This window comes from Alternaria dauci, chromosome 2 (assembly GCF_042100115.1).
Source record: "Alternaria dauci strain A2016 chromosome 2, whole genome shotgun sequence".
Taxonomy (NCBI): Eukaryota; Fungi; Ascomycota; class Dothideomycetes; order Pleosporales; family Pleosporaceae; genus Alternaria; species Alternaria dauci.
The window spans coordinates 1,225,298-1,245,293 of NC_091273.1; the positions used below are offsets into that span (position 1 = coordinate 1,225,298).

The following is a 19,996-nucleotide window of genomic DNA, read 5'->3' on the forward strand; positions in this document are numbered from 1 at the left end:
TTGGGCCTTGAGCGGAGGGAGATAGCATCAAGTAGTAAGAGGAGAACTTTATGTTCTCGATGGAGAGGGAAGGGGAATCGGTCTCGACGGCCGTAGAGAGGGAGAGGAGAGAAAGGACAATGAGTGGAATGGATGAGTAAAGCATGACCATTCTGCGCATCGTAGATTATCTCTGATTGCGTATGTACCGGATTACAATTCTGGCGAAGAATGAGTATCAGATGCATCTACGTGAGATATAAGTAATGTGAATGCGCAGCCTAGTCCAAATTGACAACGATAGGTACTACTTTCCCGAACATATTTGGTAGGGTGACATGTCGAGAGGGATTACTTCGCTTCGAAAAGCCACCAGTTGCAAGACGAAGGTTGTATCCTCTGCTTGAGGAATCGCCTGTCTGTACTTTATTGCTGGCCTTGGTAGACACGCCTGGGACATGTGTCGCCTTTGGGAAAGTCTGCTATACACAATCAGTACCATGAACAAAGAAGAATTGGAGCACGAATTTTCAGAATCTTTGGCGCCAGAAGCTACCAGAAATCAAGGCAGAATAGATATGGCACGCAAGTCTGATGTGTGAACAGTATCGACTTGGTCGTGTTAGGGCAAACCAAGCCCAGCTCCCGGCTTCAAAGTCACACACCGTGTTCCATAAGTTACCTATGGCAGCTTCGCTTGGCAAGCTAACAGATAATCGAGCATTACACATGCTGAAAGCACAAACTATCCTACTCCTTGTAGGTGATAGTCTTCATCCTCAAAAACTCCTCAATACCCCAGTGTCCGTTGAATCGCCCGAATCCACTTGCCTTTGCACCACCATGCGGCAATGTCCACTCGTCATGCACTGTCATGGAGTTGATATGGATAGCTCTGTGTGTCTTTGTTAGCGATCAGATTCCAGAAGCAGTAACGCATGATCCACAGCATGATCCACAGCATGCGTTATTTGCAAAACTTACCCGCTTTCAATCTGCTTTGCAATGCGCAGGCCGCGGCCAAGGTTCTCCGTGAATACAGCACCAGAAAGACCGTAGTCAGTGTCATTGGCGATCTCAATGGCTTCCTCGTCGCTGGAGATCTCGATAACGGAAACGGACGGCCCAAAAGATTCGGCGTGGAAAAGCTCCATGTTCTTGTTTACGCCATCGACGATGATGGGTCGCAAACGTGTTGCGGAAGTTTCGTTCGTCTCAGGGTGTTTCTCATCTCTCTCGTGGTCGCCATGTACGACTGTGGCACCATTCTTGACTGCATCTGCGACAAGGCGCTTGTTCTTTTCTACACCCGGTGCAGCTACGAGAACCGGCGCGGGCTTGTCGCCACCAAAGATGCCCTCTACAGCGCCCTTGAAAGCTTCGATGAATTGTGGCTTGATGTTCTTGTGTACCAGGATGCGTTCCGAGCTCATGCAAATCTGGCCTGCATGCAGGAAGGCACCCAGTGCACATTGTGTTGCTGCTGTCTGCAAGTTGGCGTCGTCGAGGACAATGGCGCTTGCTTTACCACCTAGTTCGAGCAGAACAGGTTTGAGGTTCTTGCCAGCTGTCGCTGCAATTATGCGGCCCACCGCGGTAGAGCCAGTGAAGTTAATCTTCTTGATAGCGGGCTCCTCAATCAGGGCTGTCGTCACCTGCGACGCATCCTCAGGGCGATGGAAGAGGACATTGAGCGCGCCCGCAGGAAGGCCGGCCTCACTCAAGGCACTGCCGATGGCCCACCACGTGCGAGGGCAGAACTCGCTACCCTTTAGGATGCAGGTGTTACCCGCAGCGAGAGGGTACAGGACTGATCGCATGCCAAGTATATACGGGGCATTCCTGGTACTCACATCAGTTTCGCACGTACACTCATTGATGGGGAGATACCTACCAAGGCGCGATACCCAATACAACTCCGTATGGCTCCTTGACAATCAACGCACTAGTGCCCTCCTCTTCACAGCTAGGAATGTGTCCCATCACCGCGCTCAACCTTCCCGCCACATCTCTCAGCATATCCGCCATCTTGGGCACATTGAACCCATTGCTGAACATGTCCGCAGCTCCAGTTTCGATTTTCATGTAATCTGCGAGTTCTTCCGCGCGCGCATCGATCACGTCGGCGGCTTTCAGGAAGATGTTGCGCTTAGCGGAATGCTTCATCTTCGACCAAGCAGGGAAAGCAGCTTTTGCCGCTGACACGGCACTCTTGACATCTTCCACGGAGGCAGACGAAGATGCCCATACTTGCTTGTGGGACGAGGGTGATGTTACGGGAAAGGTGGTCTTGGTGGTGACCTCCTTGCCGTTGATGAGGAGGGGTACAACGTAGGACGGATCGGGCTTAACAACTGAGGGGTTAGACATTTTTTTCTCCTTCTGTATCTCACACTCTTTGTTGCTGCTGGGTGAGGTTGGCGTCGCTTGTTGACGGTTGAAGCAATGAAAAGGATAAAAGTACCGAATTGGATTGAAGAAGTTATCTCTACAGTATCCACCTTACTTGCGCATCTACTTCCTGTTTCAGACCATGGGGGGGCGCGCATGGCGAAACCGGCAATTGAGGAGCGCGGTCTAGGGGGCATGTGGACGGTATGTGGAGACAGACCGGCATGTGAATACGGCACGCCTTAAAGACGGGCGAATTCGACACATGAAGAAGTTGGTCAAAATATCGACTTGAACCTTAACACGTATTGCCTCGCAGATTGTTGAATAAACGAAAAAATCGCGGAATAATTCCATGGTATCGTTACATCTGCCAAGGTGGGGCTCCAGATGCGAAGATCAAACGCTGCGTGTAAGGTGCGCTTGTTGGAGAAACACCTAGAGGGGGTCTGTAAACTGTATAGTAACATCATTCGTTTGACACTGTCGATGTATATGTATCAAAATCGTTGGTCATTGCACTCTTCAGATAGAGCTGTGATGACGTCAACACTCATGATTAGCGGGAAGTTATTGATAGACCCTTCCGAGGTGCCATCACAGAAGATTATTTTATCTAAACCAAGTCAACTAATAAACATTTGAGCTATCCCTCATTAGGGGAAGGTAAAAGTTTGAGAATCTGTTCCTTCAAAACCATCAAACTTACTCGTCTCACCTGTTACCGTCTTGGCTCAGAGACATGGTCTCGGAATTAAGTGGCCCAAGTTACTCGAAGAACCACTATGAAGGAGACGAATCGGAATACACCTTGTCCCCTTGCATTAATCATGATCGCTATACAGATCGATCTCATCTGACGAACGTGATGAATTTGATGAGTCATCTTTCCAGTCAGAGAACTCCGAGCCCTCGTCATCTCGTTCCGTTATAAAGGTTATGCCTGGCTCAACCGAAAAGAGCTCCACGAGGCGTTGCCAATCATAGGCCACTGATGAGGCATACTGTGGAACTACCACCCGAACCTCCATCAACTGAGGTACATGTGTAAGACGGAAAGACGCCAAATGATCCAGAGCTTGAAGGCAGTTTCGGTCGTCCGTAGAAGGTCGAACAGGCGTTCGAAACATCAGCAGCGATGCCGGCAATCTTTCCGTGATAGTGTCAGAGAATCCACTCATCATCATACCCAACGGGCAGCTAAGCTCTTTCAGCGACACGAAGCCTTTGAGGCTATCCCGAAGATGAATTCCACGGTGTGTCCTCTCTTCTGCGATCGAGTCGCAGAAGACATGAAGGATCTCTAAGCAGGCCTTTTGACTATCCAAAGCTTCACATAACGTCTTCAATCGGTCGTCGTTTGGTATCGGCCATTCTGACACGTGATCTAGACACACGTCGTATCTGAACGTCTTTAGGCACCGTGATGATGAGACTAACACTTGCAGAAGAAACTTAGTGTAGTAGGTGCATTCCAGATCGAGCTCTTCTATATTGTTGCAGGCTTGCGGAATAAGACGCTGCGGTTTGCGTGCAGTTCTTTCACCGTGTTCGCGATGACTTGCGCCTGTGTTGCGTTCCGTCATTCCATATTCGTGAACTTCGCGCAATTGCAGCTTTCGCAACGATTGAAGCCGGAACAAGGGTGCGATGTCATTCAGTGACGTTGTTCTTGCTTCGAGTTTGATTGATCGTAGATGTTCAAACTGATGACTCTGTCTGGATAGGGTACCTGCTGCCGCCTTGCTGATGAGGTCAAACCAGGCGCGGCGTCGCGATCGGTCTCCTACAACGTCTAGGATGCTAAGATATGTGACATTCGGGGTATGAATCAATATTGCGTTTTGCAACGCTTCATCACTACAGTCTTCGTTGCACTGAGTCGCCCATTCTTTCCAGTCCGACGTACCAAGTGCGCGCAGTCCTTCTTTGATAACTTTCTTGTCCTTCGCAGTTGGAGCAGAACGCCGACCCCTGCGAGATGTCCATATGCCGAATGTGATGTCCATGTCATGAACAAATTCCGCAAGCTGTGGATTGGTAATCATAGTACGGAGAAAGGTGTAGGGCTCGCAGAAATGGCTATTGTACTTGGTATAGACCATGTCAACAACGATCCGGTAGAGGCGCCGACTGGTCAATGCCAAATTTACTAGTGTGGGAAGTTGAAAATGGTTGAGGTCTATACCTGGCAGGTAGCCCAGTATTTCAAGAATCAGCTCATCGGGAAGATCGGTCAACGTCGCAAGCGATCCGGCTGGACGAGGTCTCAAACCATTGTTTTTGAGTCCACGCTTGGTAGCGCGTCGACGCTTTGCATCTTGTGACGGAAGTAGCGGGAAGTCGCGTTGATTGATGATTGGCATTGTATGTGGCGACGCGGCTGTACTGGGACCGGCGACAAGTAGGAATCGTGTAATGATGAGCAATACGAATGTGTTGCGTTTTCAAATTCGGGAATTAGTATGCTGACCGGGCTGGCGATTACGATTGCGGTTGCAGAGTGGCTGAAGTCAGTCGAAAGCAGGTGTTGGGCGCGACAACATGGGTTTTGCGCTAAGTGGGCCTCGGCCTCGTGGTTGGTGGCAACAAGTCCCTCACGTCCTCATCTTCAGCTGCCCACAATCTCTCTTCACATCGCAATAGCGCGTAACACTCCAGAAGTGACCGCCCTACAACGGACACCTTGGGATTCAAGACATCATCTCATCGCTCGAAGCTGCGCCACCCGTTCCAGCTAATCAGCTCTCATCGCCATGGAGCGCCTGTCAGAAGAACTGCTAGACCACATAGTGTCCGAAGTCATCAACCCCCTGCCGAGTAGACACAGACCACTCTACGGCGACCTTCTCAGCTTATCGATGGTATCCCGTAAATTTTGTCGCATCGCAGAGCCATACATCTATCGCTCTTTAATCGTGTCCGCGAATAATGGAGAAAGATTGTTGCGAACAACAAACACCCGTTCTGAGCTGCTACGACACGTTCGGGCTGCTTTCGTGGTGCAATATCGTTACATCGCTGATGAGATCCGAGACTTCATCATGCACCTGCCCAATCTGCAGGAGCTGGATTTGGACATCATGGGTTCTTCCCAAGAATGCGGGCTATCGGAGATCTTACCAGTCCTTAAGCTACAGACCGTGACGACACTGCGCCTGTCTGGGGTTGCCGCGAGAGAGACCGTGGTAATGCCTCCCGACGACTGGAAGTTTGAGAACAATACAATTACTAGTCTGGATATCTCTTTCTATGAACCCCAGGACGGGGAGGAGCTCAGTGAAAAAATCCGGATCTTCGCGGCCGTGTTCCGCAACTTGAGATCTTTGAAGTTACACGCCAACTACCAGCGGAACAATACCCATGTCCCTGTCCTGAGTGGCTTTACGTTCCGCTGTCTGGTTTACTCATTCAAGCACGCCTTTGAGACAACTCTTCGCGAGTTTAGCTTCGGGTATAATGATGATTATGACCACCCGGACGAGTCTGAGGCCCAAGGCCACAGTCTCGATGCAAGGGAAATACTCAAAGCATCGCGGCTAGAGAAGCTTCGGATAGACACGATTTGTTTGCAAAAGGCTAAACAGACAAATAGGCTAAGGAGCCTGTTACTTGAGCCCTTGTGCCTACCTACGTCTCTACGGACACTGTACGTGCGCCATTTCGTCGCCACAGGAAACTTGAATCCTGAAGAAAGGAATCTTATGCATTCAGACGAAGCGCAGTGTTTGTCGCAGCTGGTGAGCCTTGGGTCGCGAAGATTGCGTTTCCCTAATCTGCAGAAGCTCACGCTAGCAATATCTCTACCTCCATTTTTTGAAGAGGTCGCCTCCAGGGTTGTGAAGATCCAAGCCCGGAAAGCTAAAGTACAGTTGGAACTAATCTTCATGTAAATGTATGCAGAGCTGCCGCAGTTACAGTCGCTGACGAATGGGTAGGTCTGAGCGGGACTACGTCAGCTATGATGATGTTTCCAGAGCTTGGCCTGCATATGACCATGCTCGAGATCCTCGGGATCCATCATATGATCAAACGATCATCCGTCGCTCATAGATGTGCTTTCTATACCACATTCGCGACTACCATCAACAGTGTCTTGCATACCTAGCCTGGAATATATGCAAACTCGGATCATTGTGGCTGCGCAGTCGACAGGGGCTGACGAGCAGCGTGGCTTCTGACTACTACCTAGGTAAAGCGGCAAACAGCGTTTCGACTGTGCCACAAGACTTGGTCTTGCAGTAAGCATAAACGACATTCTGAGGTGCAGTGCCTCAAGATCGCCATCGGCATCATGGGAGGAAGATCGCCGGATCCGGGCGTCGGGATCCGATTGGCTGTTTATACGAGGTTACGAATCCATTCAGCCACCTTCGGCGCCACGTGAGCAGCAATGTTGCGAAGCCGCAGCGATGTGTCGCAAGCAGTGCTGGAAGTGTCGGATAACACATTTTACGAATACGCGTACAACTGGATCGGAATGAGCCTGATCATATAAAAGCCGCCTGCGAACTCGATGCCGTGTCCATTGCGCACATACACAACCCTACCAGATTCAGCAAGATCCAACAATCCACACATTACAGTACATACTCTACTAGCTACACGGCAATCATTGTCACAGTCCCCACAGCATCATGTGTCGCGCACTTGCTCTGTCCACCGCGAAACGCGACCCAAATACACCAAACACGGAATCCGCTAAACGACCAATTATTGGCGGAAATCTCAAAACGGGCCTCGAAAACCTTACCCGGGCCGTAGAACGAGGAGTCGACCGTCAAATCTTGAGCGCTCAAGTGCGGGCTTATGGCAGCCGTCCGTCTTCTCAATCTTCGGAGCAAACAACGAGCATTGGCTCATGTAAGACAGAACCGATAGTCTGAGCGATGCAGACGCTTTACACGACGGTTACTATCTACATTGCAATACCGAAGATCTGTGAAGGCTAGAGTTTTTGGCGAAGGGTATATTTTGTTCGGGACCAGAAGATCAACATTATGGTGTACGGAGAATGATCGGTGTTGGAGCATGACGAGTCGAGAGGATAATCGCGTTGGTGACAAGAGCTGTACGTTAGTCTTTGTCCATGGTAAGATGATTCATGTGGATGCATGCACTGTTCAATGGCAACTCTATGTGTTTAAGGGTGTTGCCAGTCTCTAGGACAGAATATATACCTAGGTACCTTCCTGATATTTAAAATACGCTTCAAATGTACTAACCTGGTTGTTACATTAGTGCTGTTGTACATCTTAAGACGCGCATGGTCAAGTAGCGAGAACGGTGATCATGATAATGTGAACATTTAATTTCACTGTATTTTCAGACCAAGAAATCGTGGAGTCATGTTCATGTTTATGGTCCTATATGGATGATCTACTTTCATGTGTTATTCAGCCCAATGACCGCCAGCCGTCAGTTGCTCGTGACCATGAAATCCATAACCCATACTTACCCAGAACTTCAGCTCTAGCGCCAACGCCAGAAGAGCATGAACAGGTGGCCTCTACGACGTTTCGTCCAGTTGGCCAGCCATCAGCTTAAGCTTCCTACCACTCAGGACGCTCTGTTCGCAGGACGAGCCAGCCTTGAGAGTCATGCGAAAGAGGACAGGGTTTGGTAGAGCAATCGCCGTACTTGTGCTTTACGGAACACCTCCACCGTGCGCACTGAGTGTTGTTCTCGATACAGTTGCGGCACTTGGCACTGTTGTCGCACGGCAGGTTCTTGTTGTAACACTCCACGCACGAGATCACCAATTTTGGAAGTTTGCTGGTCTCGGCAGGCTTGACCACATGTGCAGCGCCACGGAGAGACTCGCCATGTTTGGTGATCTTCATCACACGTGCCTGACTCAGCTTGAGTTCTGCCTCAGCCTCCTTGAGCTGGTTCCGTTGGCGATCGCAAACACTGGTCTTCTCACGAAGCTTGCTCTTGATATCGTCGATCTCGGCTTGGTTCATCTTCGCCTGCGCTGCCTCGAGATCATCTTCCAACCCAACGACCTTGAGCTGTTCAGTCACAATCTGGTGGCGTAGATCAGTTATGACCTTCTCGCGCTGAGCCAGGGTCTCGGTTAGGTTACGGGCTCGATTGCGGTGGTCACTTGAGTTCGCCTTGGCGGAGGCTGCCTCGTCTCGTTCACGAGTCACCTCGTCGATGGTACGCTCTTGATCTCTGAGTTTTTGTTTGAGGTCTTCCAGTTCGCGGTCCTTGGCAGCCAGGTCAGAAAGAGTGCGCTCGTGTTTCATGCTGCGGAGATAGGTGAGGTCGCCTTTTCTACATTAGCCAAAGCCGCCTCCATGATGTAGAACGATGTCGACATACCAGAGCCAGTTTTCGAGTTCATCTCTGTGGATTTTGCCTTTGCTCCTGCTAGCTGTCTTACCACCTTGTCAAGCTTGACCTCTGTCGTCTTGACCCGCGCAGTCAGCTCGTCAATCTCAAGCTGTTGGGTCTTGATCTTCATCTCTTTCTCGGACAAGGATCGACCCATTGCCGCCTTCTGAGCCTTGTTAGCTTCGTTCTGGTATCTGAGCTTGCCGAGCCGTACGCCAATATCGTGCTCGATGTCCCGAAAAACTGCGTTGCTCATCCCGAGTTCGACAGTCGAAAGCTGGCTCTCTAGCTCCAGATTCCGCTTCTTGATCGTATCAAGCTTCTTGCCCAAGGAGTCCCAGGTCTGCTTAGTCACCCGTACAACGGCTTCTTGATCGGATCGAAAGGCCGATGGTGAGTTTCGGAGTGATTCTGTGGGGGTAGGTGGATGGGTGGGTCCCACACCCGCAGGTAGCTCGAGGCTTGAGATGAGGAGCGGCTGCATGTACGGGGGCGACGGTGAACGCCTACGACAGTGATGATCGCATCCGCTATCGTCGCTGCTGTTGTAGTCGATGGATTCCTCAGCCATAATCTCGAGGAGCCTCGTATTCTCTGGACGGTACTCTGGAATAGGCTCAGGGGCGACAGGTGTCGGTGCCGTGAGTTCTTGCTCCTGGAGAAACGAAGCGACGGATTCGAGGGGTTGGAATGGCCTCGCTGACGGAGACAGCATACTGGAGCCATGCTGGTTACGGCTGGCGAACCGAGGGCCTGTATGGTTTTAGCTAATAGTCAGAAGGCTGCGTTGTGCAAGCACCTACCATTGGGCGCAACAGTGAGTGGCCGTGGGGGTGATGCAGGTGTCGAAATCGGTGTATACAGCTTCTTAGCCCGCATCATGCTTGCAAGGTCGGAGAAGCTGTCGTGATGAGCTGGCTTCGCGCTCCTGTTTGTGGGCGTCATGTTGCCACTGAGGCCGTTGACAGTGCTCGTGGAAGGGGCACTGTCGTCGTCGAGATCGATGAGATGTTGCGTCATGGTGGTGCCGTGCAGGAGGGATGGAGATGAACTTGCGATTGGCCACCTTTTATGACTGTGGCTAGGTGAGGTGAGAGTAATTGCAGTTACCGCAGCGCCAAGTCTGAGACCAACCCTGGGGGGCAGGAGCGGTGGACGCGCGGCAACAACATACCATTGAGGAAGTCTGGAGGCTGGAAGGTGAAGTTCATGCAGAAGCGTGTAGCAGATGATGGATGAATTTGATAAAATTCAAAGTCGTAGCTGGTTTAAAAAGACATTGCCGGTTCGAGAGGAGATTCACATGGGCAGAGCATACTTTAAAGTATACGCGCTGTTCTGTCTTGTCAGCCTGTTGACGGCAACTGCTTCACATTCCCCCAGACCACCTAAGAGGCAGGTCCAACTGACAAGGATCGCGTATGGTATAAACAAAGTAGAGGTAACTCCGGACAGTTCCGAACTCATGCTAAGTCGTCTTGTTCCTCGTCTCGGTGGTTCCCCAAGGCTCGGTTTGGCCCTGCAACAGCCTCTCCCTTCTTGTTCTTCTTCTCCTCGAGCGCGGTTTACTGCACAACCGTGTCCTTTTGATGACCTCATCGTGACTGCATAATCTCTTAGATTCCGTCAACGTCGCTTTCCGATGCCTTCATTAGCTCTTTCCGGTTCCACAAGATGTACTCTACAGCAGCTATAAGTGGAACGAGAGCAACTTCGTCGGCGGCGACGACGACGACGACATCATCCAAGCCTAATAACCAGAACGCGGTAGCATCGATGTCGGTAGAAGATCGTCGTGCAGATCCACGTATGCCTCATGCACCAAGGGGAAACGCAGACTGGAAGGCATTGTATTCGGCTGTTTCAAGAAGGATAAGACGAGAGCGTGATCATGTTATGAACATAACTTGGCAAAGGAACGTGAAAGATGGTGGAGGTAGGAACTGAACTGAATTACCGCAACAACTCTAGAATTTGAACGAGTGTAATTCAGACACAAGCTTAAAATCATATTTACGATCCGCCAACGCTGAAATCCTGAAGTTGTGGCCACTGTTTAACATACTTGACTAGGGCAGCAACAAGGTCCGGAGGTGATCAGATGCGCGTGGGATTGAAGCAAGTTGTCCTGGTGGTAACGCTGTTCATGGCGTATCCAGAAATGTTCCTGATCATCTGCCAAATCGCTTCAGTTCCCACACCCTCAAGGCAGGGTAGACGATTGCAGCCCATGCGAAACCGACAAAGTTGCCCATCTGACCACGTTAGCTACAACTGGCTCAAGATTCCAACATTTACTTACATCGGCTCCATGAGTTCCAACCTGCTTAGCGATTGGTCCAATGTACCAAACTTGAGCCATACACATGACTGCGCCAATCCAACCAATGACGAATGCTACAAAAGCGGCGATACCTAATGGCAGCTTCTTCTTCTGGTTCCAGACTTGCCAGTTGAAGCCAGTCTTGCGACGGAAGATCAAGTGCTCCTCCAGGATAAGTGCAATCCAGACCGAGACCCAATAGCCCATGAGGGCCAGGAAGTTGGTGAAAATCTCAGCGAGATGGGCGCGTCCGGCTAGTGCACAGACTGTGTAGATGACCACACCAATAGTATTCCAAACCACTCTTGGCACGGCACCCGCGTAGCGCCCCAATATCTGCGCATCAATACCGGAAGAGTATGTGGGGACTATGAGATTGGCGACAAGACCCAAGGCAACTACCACACCGCAGAAGGAACCGAACGCCCCGAGTGGTTTGTACGCTTCTACTATGAGAGCACCTTGCGATATCCCATACGCGGCTTCCCAGTCCGCGTTGGTCAGCATACCGCATGCGAGGCCGATACCCAAGATGAAGGCAAAGGTGAAACTGCACATCAGACCCAGCATGGTCATGCTGAAAATCCTGATTGACGATGCGTGTTCCGGATAGTAAACAAAGTAGTCTGCCGCTCCGCCGCCATACGTGATAGCTGCGGCGAGTGTCAAACCGAAGAAGCTGATGCGATTGCCAGTTATAGTGTCTGGATCTGCATCTCCGTGAGACTCAGAGGAGACGTTGAATTGCGGACCGGCGACGCCGGCTAGAATGCAGAGCACAATGAGTTGCGGTAGCCAGGCCCAGCGCTCGTAGTAGTGGAAGATCTGGTAGCCAAAGGTAGTGATAGCCCACGCTATGATGGCTACGATAATGATGCCAACTACGACGGACATGGAGTTGCCCGAGACAGCGGAAAGAATCTGTCCGGCGACTACACAGTCAATCATGCCTAAAAGGTGCGTTTACGAAGTCAGTACAAGTCTCACATGCAGTTGGTACGGGGACATGTCCTACCGTAGCCGAGCAGGACAACGATGTTGAGCAGGACAATGACCTTGGATGGCCACCAGCCTGTGACGTATCGTGAGAAGATCATAGTCCGATTTCCTCCCTTTGGACCAAACGTCGCGATGTAGGCCACCACTAGACAGCCAACGAATGCACCGAAAACGCCGAGCAGGCAAGCATCAAGGAAACCAAGGGCAAAGACGGCAGGGCCGAGCATGCCCAGTGTAATGTTGTTCGCTGCAAGATTGACGCTGAACCACATGATAGCCACTTGGGAGTAGCCAAGCAGGCGCAAGTCCTGCCGCTCCTCTGGCTCGACGCGTTCGATGCCGCGCGCCTCGAGGTTGTACGCGACAAGCTGTCTCTCAAAGGATTTCCACATGGCCTGCCATTTGCTGTGTTGTGACAGGCCTTCATTCTCGGTATCTCGTGCGCTGATAGGCAGTCGGGGCTCGTTACTCGCGTGCGGCGCAAAGACGGATTTCTTGTCCTCGGGCGGGTTCGTGTTGGGGTCCATGACGACGACCTAAAGCCATTAGTAGCAGCCGAGGGGCGAGGGAAGCAAAGCATGAGTCCTTTCGCAGGCTTTAACCTGATCAAGTTCAGACCGTATATCTCAGATCGCCGCCAACAAAGACGTTGACGAGCGAACACCGGCCTCATGCGTTTTACTATCTGACGTTACCTTGATCGGGCATTCTGCTACTCGGAAGCATCCTGGCTATGTTACCGTACTTGTAAGGAGACAAGAAGGCGTTCTGGGAATTGACAATCAAGAATGAGAAAATGAATTGAGAATTGAGTATCAATGGAACGCGTGAGAGATTGGCTTGACTTTGGAGGCGAGGGCGAAGAGCGAAGGGGACATGATCGAGAACCCCGCTATCGTGCCGTCCCGAAAAACTTGCGCCTTTCCCGTGTCTTGGAACTCTCACGTAATGAGATCGTTTCAACTTGCTCACCATCTTCGAGCTAGAACTGAGGGTTCGCGTATGCGCATCACACACGCGTGGTGATGGTGGAGGTATCAATGCGAACCTCTGTGGCCATAGCTTGCTCCAGTTCACGCGGTGCAACTTCGGGTGCAGCCTTGCCCAGCCAGCATCGGCGCGTCAATCTTAAAACGACACGCCATCTCTGCCGGAGCAACAGCTGCGTTCCGCAACCACGGCAAGAGAACTGCGGTGTCGCCGACGAGCACAGACGGCCCATAGCGAGGTCGCCTTACGCATCCAGCAAGTACACGCGGCGCTCTTATCATCTTCGGCGTTTACCAATAACCTGGCTTGCATCGGCCCTTGCTCGACCTTTCACACCATGCTCTTTCCAGCCCGCTGCATACTGGCCCTGTCCGTTCCTGCGTTTAGCATTTGTTGTGTCACTGCCATACCTTGTTGCCCCTAGAGCTAGTTCTCTATTAGGCAGGTCGGTATCTGCTTAGTGGCACAGGGAGATCGGATCACCAGCATCAGCAAAACGCAACACGCCGATATTAATGTATCTCGAGTATAATTACCACCCCCGGTTCGTCCTGTGGGACAATGCGGGGGAAGGCAACGGAGGCTAAACCAGATAGGACAACACTATAGATATGTACCCTAGTAAGCACTCTCGGATCAAGCAATAAGTATCTGTCTAGGCGCGTCAGTCTTGGGCAAGCTTCACATTCATCCGAACCATTCTTTGGAGCATCTCCACCATGAGGTTGACAAAAGCGGCGCTTATGGCCGCTGGTCTTGCGCCAAGACTAACCTTCGCTGCGCCTGCGACTCCTGGGCGAGAGAGCAACAGCACATGCAGAAAGACTACTGTCGCGATCATGTACGTTCTACTACGAAGAAACAGTCAAATTCGCTAACCATAGGTAGAGGTGGTGGGGTGGCTGGTATCACAGCGGCAGTAAGTCCAAAAGAACATATCTTCTACAGAGGACGAAGCCGGCAAGACTGAGCGGCTACCGGAAATGCTTGTGTATCCAACTACTAACAAGCTTCAGCAAGCACTCGCCAACCAATCCGTCACTGACTTCCTGATTCTGGAATACCAAGATCACATTGGCGGCCGTATGCGAAACACAAAGTTTGGCTCTGATCCCAGCGGCAGCCCCTACACCGTCGAACTAGGCGCAAACTGGATCTCTGGGTTGGGTGAAGATACCGTCGACGGCCCGGAAAACCCAGTCTGGACATTCTCGAAACAAGTCAATCTTTCTAGTCCAAATTCTGACGCCTTCTCTATCGCAACTTACAACGAGACGGGTGCTGTAGATTATACAGACATACTAGATGAGTTCGAAGAGTACTGGAGCATCTTCGAGCAAAGCGCTGGTACTATACTGTCAGAGAACTTGCAAGACAGAAGTTTTCGCGCCGGCCTTTGGCAAAGTGGATGGAGACCGAAGGGTGATCCTGCACGCAAGGCCGTTGAGTACTATCTATGGGACTGGGAGACTGCCCAGGTGAGTCCTTCCAAAAGATAATTTCGGTCGTACATGCTGATAGGTCCGCTTTATAGACACCAGAGGAGTCGAGCTTTGTCTACGGTATCACAGGATACAACCTGACTTACTACGCTTTCTCTGAGATCAGTAACTGTATGAACCTGAATCGCGAAGAATGATCGAGCCTAACTAAACTTCCCACAGTCTGTACTGACCAGCGCGGTTTCAACACATGGCTCAAGCATCAAGCATCCAAATTTCTGAAGCCCGATGATCCACGCCTCCTCCTCAACACTGTCGTCTCAAATATCACCTACTCAGATACCGGAGTACACATCACCACCTCGGACGGCTCATGCGTAGAAGCTGACTATGCCATCTCTACCGTCTCGCTTGGTGTGTTACAAAACGACGCCATCACATTCGAGCCTGAACTTCCCGAATGGAAGCAAGCCGCCATCGCCACGTTCTCATTCGGCACGTATACCAAAATCTTCTTCCAGTTCAATGAAACCTTCTGGCCAGATGATAAGCAGTTTTTCCTTTACGCTGATCCAACGACACGCGGATACTACACAGTTTGGCAGAGCTTGTCGACAGAAGGCTTCTTACCAGACTCTAACATCATCTTTGCCACACTTGTCGACGAACAATCGTATCGCGTCGAGGCACAAGACGACGAGACCACAAAGGCAGAAGGCATGGCCGTTCTACGCAAGATGTTTCCTAATACCACTATCCCAGAACCGATTGCGTTCACCTACCCGCGTTGGTCACAAACACCATGGTCTTACGGATCCTACTCCAACTGGCCTGCTGGCACCACGCTCGAAATGCATCAAAACCTTCGCGCAAATGTAGGCAGACTATACTTTGCTGGCGAAGCAACGAGTGCGGAGTACTTTGGCTTTCTGCACGGCGCGTGGTTCGAGGGTCAAGAGGTGGGAGAGCGTATTGCAGGGCAGATTACTACAGAGTGTGTCAATCGTGAGAGCGGATGTGGAGCGTACAACCGCTACGAGGTTTTGCAGGGAACCACAGAACTGTGGGAGGTCAATGCGTACAATGGAATGGGGACGAGTCCGTTCTTTGTTGCCGACACTGGGGAAGCGGAGTAGATGCGTAGTCAGGAGGAAACGCGGCCATATATGACATGGCGCTTCTGAGACCCTTTGACTACACCTCCGATGTACTTTGACTCTCGAAGTCATCAATCAAGAATGCGAAACGCTGGCAGCTTCATACTTTTTTTCTTACTGCTTCCCTTCCTTCTCATCTTCCGCTTTCAGCTCAAAGTCCGCCATCAGTACCGCCTTAACCGTTATCCCCACATCCACCAACCATGCTTCGCTCGCTCATACACCTCGCGCGTCCATCTTTTTCTTCTGCTCTACACCTACCATGTTCAGGAAGAGAGCAGGTAGGTTCGCATATTTCTCAGGCAGTTTCCCCTTGCTCACACACATCTGTGCAGTTGCCAAGTAAGACTTGCAGAATGCATCCCACAAATACTGGTCCTTTTCCAGCTCCGCATGAGGCCTAGGAAAGTAAGGGTCGTTTCGAAAGAAAGAGTGGACAAGTTGCTTCAAGCCATCTTGGGTGGGCGCAAAGGTAGCGCAACGGTTGAAGTCTAGCATCCAGATATGCGTAGTCCTCTTGTGAAAGTTCTTGAGTGCCGCATCCCAGGTTGAAGTGTTAGGCTTCATTTTTGCTATCATGTTGGGACTAAGATTCTCTTGTTGAAAGAGGTGAGGCTCAGCAACGTAGTCGGGAGCTGAACCAAGCACGAACTCGACATCGTTACCATCCAGTTGGCAGGCCCAATGCATGATGGCTAAAGTCTCAGCTATGCAAGTAGCAAAATCTGCAGCATCCAGTTCCAGCTCTTCGATCTGGTCGAGATGCAACTGGAAGTTGCGAAGTTGAAATCCTTTAAACTTTGATGGTACTTGCACCCTTCTCTTTCCCAAGTATATCCTGACCAGGCAGTCTTTGTTCGATGCATCGGCTTTGAAGTAGGCGCGGTGTTCAGCAGGACAGTAAAGGTCAATGAGTGATTCGCGAATCACTTTGGTGAGAGGAAGGATTCTCTCCGTCGCTAGTAGGTTCGAGGGCGTTTTGAGGTCGGGAAAGCGATCCTGGTTCTCGGGCCACCAGATCTCGTCACCCACTCCAACGAAATACTTATGACGGGGAACTTGAACCTGAATGTTGCCCCTTCCAAACTCCTCAAACTGCCTGGAGATCTTGACGTGTGTCTTAAAGTCGTTCCAAAGCTGATCCGTCTCTTTTCCAGGGAAATGGGCAACCTTGAACGCGTCCGTGGTGCCAGGTACTTCATAAACTCTGCCACAAGTTCCTGCCCCAATGGATCTGAACTGTGCTCTTGTTCCCACAGCGGCTTGCTGTCTCTTTGCGAAAGACGAGGTCGTCGAAACGCCAGATCGAACCGAAAGGAACCTTTTTAGTGTCATCTTGGGGTTCAGTTCTTCCTCTAACTGGATGGATGCCATCATCTTCTCGACTAGAGAAGGTGCTCTGCTGCTTTCAGCTTCGCTGCTCTGACCTTGGCCTCTCTTCCTAGGACTGGGCATCTCGGAAGACATGATGAGCGGGTTGGTTTTTGTGATCGGTGGTTGAAATGTGTGTAGTGGAATTTGATTACTGAAGTGTATGTGTGTGTGTGTGTGTGTAGAAAGGTAGGTGAGAGTTTTACTGCGATTTATATTACCCAGAGGTGCGCAGTATCCACTTCATTCCATGGTACCGCGGTGACGCAGAAACTATTAGTCACTCTCACCTTCCATTCACATTTCTCTCACCTTCACGTTATATTTCGTTTGCGGTTTTGGGCCAGGCTAATCTATCGATATCGTAATCGCATCGTGAACGGCTGGCTTGGCACTTGCCCTCCTCGTACGTGCGAGTGAGGTCATAGGTACTAGTCTGTCCTTTGCTAACCCTAGGATGCGCGAATGTAAGCTCAAGGCTTTTGACTTGAGAACAATGCAGGCATGTGCGATCCTACGCGATTGTCAGGTACCATCGCATGCACATGGGCGGAGCGACGCGTCGGCGTACTAGGATTGATTGGGCAGTGATCAGCCACATTATTCACTACCCCTCCAACTTGACAACACACTACAAACCTCCGCCACTGTTCAGCCACTCCTACCATCGATATCACTCTTGATCCCTAGATCCAATTCTTACCCCCGAATATCATAATCCAGTCCAACATGTCCTACAGACGCAAGAAGAGTCTCCTCATTGGCATCAACTATGTTGGCAGTAGCCACGAGCTGAAGGGCTGCCATTCCGATGTAGACAACATGGCCGAGTTCCTTTCCTACCGCGGCTACACTAACTCACACAAAGACCGTGTCATCTTGACTGACCGCCCGGAAGTGCCACACGACTCACCCTACTTCCCTTCGGGCCACAACCTCCTCGCAGCCATGGACTGGCTAGTCTCTGAACCTGGTTGCACACTGTTTCTGCACTACTCAGGCCACGGCGGACAGATTGCGGACGTAGACGGCAATAGGACTACGGGCATGGATGCTTCCATTGTTCCTGTGGATTTCGAACAGCGGGGTCAAATTTCCAGCACCATTCTACATGAACATCTTGTCACGTACATGGCTAACGACTGCACTCTCTTCGTCGTCATGGACTGCTGTCACTCTGGTAGTGCACTCGAACTACCCTATGTTTACCGCTCTGACAGCGACGGTCAAATCAGTCTGATGGACAATCTGAAAGCTGGGCTTAAGCTCGCAGACGAAGCTCGCGATATCATTTCCGGCGGCTTCTCCTACAGCAAAGTCGGCGAGGCGAAGGAGTTGCTTGCAGGCGCTAGCTCCTTTTTCAAGGGCCTGAAGCATTTTGGGCAAGAGGAGGAGGAAGGATTGGAAAGCGGAGAGTTTGCGGGACAGTATGGAAGCGAACGGAAGATGGTGACCATGTTTTCTGGTTGCAGGGACGATCAAACGAGTGCAGATGCGCGCATTGAAGGAGAGCCGACGGGCGCTATGACATGGGCATTCTTGGAAATGATGAAGCGTGATCAAACTCCAAGCTACGCTGAGGCGAGTACTACACATAATCATTTTGACCAACCATTATTTGACTGACTGGTGCACAGACACTCAAATTCATAAGGAAGATGTTGGATGAGAGTGACTACAAGCAGATTCCGCAGTTGAGTTCGGGACTGGACATTGATTTGGATGAGATGACGTTGGTCCTTTGATTTCAGAATGCAATCATCGGACAACAACCTTGCGTGTATGAACAACCATCGATAGAAGGCAATCCCAGATGACGAACAAGCAGTCCTTCAACCGAGTGTCTTGAACATGGATTGCGATTCTCTTGTAGCAAACCGGGTAGTTGACGCAGCTTGTATCATGTATGTACGGCCCGTTCTTGCACAGCAGCGGCATAGCTTGCCATCTCCAACACCGTGACAAAAACAATGGTCTAATAGAGACCAAGCATTCTTTTAATAGGCCCTTCCAGCCGGGTATAACACCACTTCAGTCCTCCTCACCTCTCATCTTCCCAAAACAATACCAAGTTTTCAAGATGGCTCAACCCATCGACCCAGTCCGCAAGCGCATCTTCTCAGAGCTCAATCTGCAGTTGGCCCAACACGACATCTCCAAAGATATCATGAACGAGACGTCCAAGCACCTTGCCTTCCTCGCACGCTACTACCTCAACGACCCCTGCGTCAATCCTCTCATGATCAGCGTACCCATCGTCGACATACCCGTTATCAGCCCCGAAGGAGGAATAGCCATGGCACACAAGATCGCTTTAGTCGTCCACGAGACGGCCCCGTCGTCTGCTTCTCCTCGCAACTCCTCTACCGCATCTGCTACTGATCAAGGCGGTACTCCGACGACAGTGGAGAAGAAGGATGGCGAGGTGAAGTCTGTTGTGTCTGCGAAGAAAACAGCGGAGACTCGGCATTGTGCTCCCCCTTCTTTGTCTGCACCTGTATCTGCATCTACATCGACGTCTTCCAGGCCGCGCATTCGCGTGCTGATCCAGATGATTGGTTCAATGGGTCATCGGCAATGCCTAGTCGGTGGCTTCTGCGCTATTGCTGAGCGTGTTGTTGGGGGTTTGTTGGATGGTGACGAGGAGATGGTGGATGCATGTGAAGTGAGCAAGAAAGGCAAAGCAGGGAAGAAGAAGCTGGGAAAAGAACCAGTGTGGAACATCATGCCTTGGGGAGATTATTGTTGAGATGCCATGAAGCAAGGCAGAGCACGGAATGAAAATGACCTAGAACGTTGAATTGTAGAGTTGGTTGTTCCTTAACTGTTCACAATCTATCTAGCCAGTAGAGCTCGAAATGGCAAACGGATGACGAGAACTTTGCACCAGAATAACAGAAAAGAAAATCCAAAAGGTATCCTTAGCCAGAGTGACTCAAAGCCATATCTCATCACACCAAAACACCTACCCGCTACGTGTCAGAAAACATTTACCCAGGAAC

The 19,996-nt window shown here is 50.8% G+C and overlaps 7 protein-coding genes across 7 annotated transcripts; 3 read left to right on the plus strand and 4 right to left on the minus strand.

Moving 5' to 3' along the window:
- Nucleotides 1-502: 502 nt before the first annotated feature.
- Nucleotides 503-2,349, minus strand: ACET3X_002473 (uncharacterized protein; the record flags this gene model as incomplete). The annotated part of the gene is made up of 3 exons (XM_069449219.1): nt 503-874; nt 964-1,821; nt 1,874-2,349. 3 exons carry the CDS (start codon nt 2,347-2,349, stop codon nt 730-732), a joined length of 1,479 nt encoding a protein of 492 aa, XP_069309020.1. The 3' UTR covers nt 503-729.
- A 5,573-nt stretch (nt 2,350-7,922) lies between these two features.
- Nucleotides 7,923-9,732, minus strand: ACET3X_002474 (uncharacterized protein; the record flags this gene model as incomplete). The annotated part of the gene is made up of 3 exons (XM_069449220.1): nt 7,923-8,647; nt 8,701-9,465; nt 9,516-9,732. 3 exons carry the CDS (start codon nt 9,730-9,732, stop codon nt 7,923-7,925), a joined length of 1,707 nt encoding a protein of 568 aa, XP_069309021.1.
- Nucleotides 9,733-10,733: 1,001 nt separating this feature from the next.
- ACET3X_002475 (uncharacterized protein) lies at nt 10,734-13,059 on the minus strand. Its single transcript, XM_069449222.1, has 4 exons — nt 12,780-13,059; nt 12,051-12,570; nt 11,015-11,985; nt 10,734-10,967 (listed from the first exon to the last, which is right to left on the minus strand). The coding sequence occupies exons 2-4, from the start codon at nt 12,559-12,561 to the stop codon at nt 10,884-10,886; spliced, it is 1,566 nt and encodes a 521-aa protein (XP_069309022.1). The 5' UTR covers nt 12,562-12,570; nt 12,780-13,059; the 3' UTR covers nt 10,734-10,883.
- A 684-nt stretch (nt 13,060-13,743) lies between these two features.
- ACET3X_002476 (uncharacterized protein) lies at nt 13,744-15,602 on the plus strand (the record flags this gene model as incomplete). Its single annotated transcript, XM_069449223.1, has 5 exons — nt 13,744-13,865; nt 13,913-13,943; nt 14,041-14,502; nt 14,559-14,637; nt 14,689-15,602. The coding sequence occupies 5 exons, from the start codon at nt 13,744-13,746 to the stop codon at nt 15,600-15,602; spliced, it is 1,608 nt and encodes a 535-aa protein (XP_069309023.1).
- Nucleotides 15,603-15,839: 237 nt separating this feature from the next.
- ACET3X_002477 (uncharacterized protein) lies at nt 15,840-17,090 on the minus strand (the record flags this gene model as incomplete). Its single annotated transcript, XM_069449224.1, has 1 exon — nt 15,840-17,090. One exon carries the CDS (start codon nt 17,088-17,090, stop codon nt 15,840-15,842), a length of 1,251 nt encoding a protein of 416 aa, XP_069309024.1.
- A 549-nt stretch (nt 17,091-17,639) lies between these two features.
- ACET3X_002478 (uncharacterized protein) lies at nt 17,640-18,739 on the plus strand (the record flags this gene model as incomplete). The annotated part of the gene is made up of 2 exons (XM_069449225.1): nt 17,640-18,575; nt 18,632-18,739. Exons 1-2 carry the CDS (start codon nt 17,724-17,726, stop codon nt 18,737-18,739), a joined length of 960 nt encoding a protein of 319 aa, XP_069309025.1. The 5' UTR covers nt 17,640-17,723.
- Nucleotides 18,740-19,074: 335 nt separating this feature from the next.
- Nucleotides 19,075-19,743, plus strand: ACET3X_002479 (uncharacterized protein; the record flags this gene model as incomplete). Its single annotated transcript, XM_069449226.1, has 1 exon — nt 19,075-19,743. One exon carries the CDS (start codon nt 19,075-19,077, stop codon nt 19,741-19,743), a length of 669 nt encoding a protein of 222 aa, XP_069309026.1.
- Between the last annotated feature and the right edge of the window lie 253 nt (nt 19,744-19,996).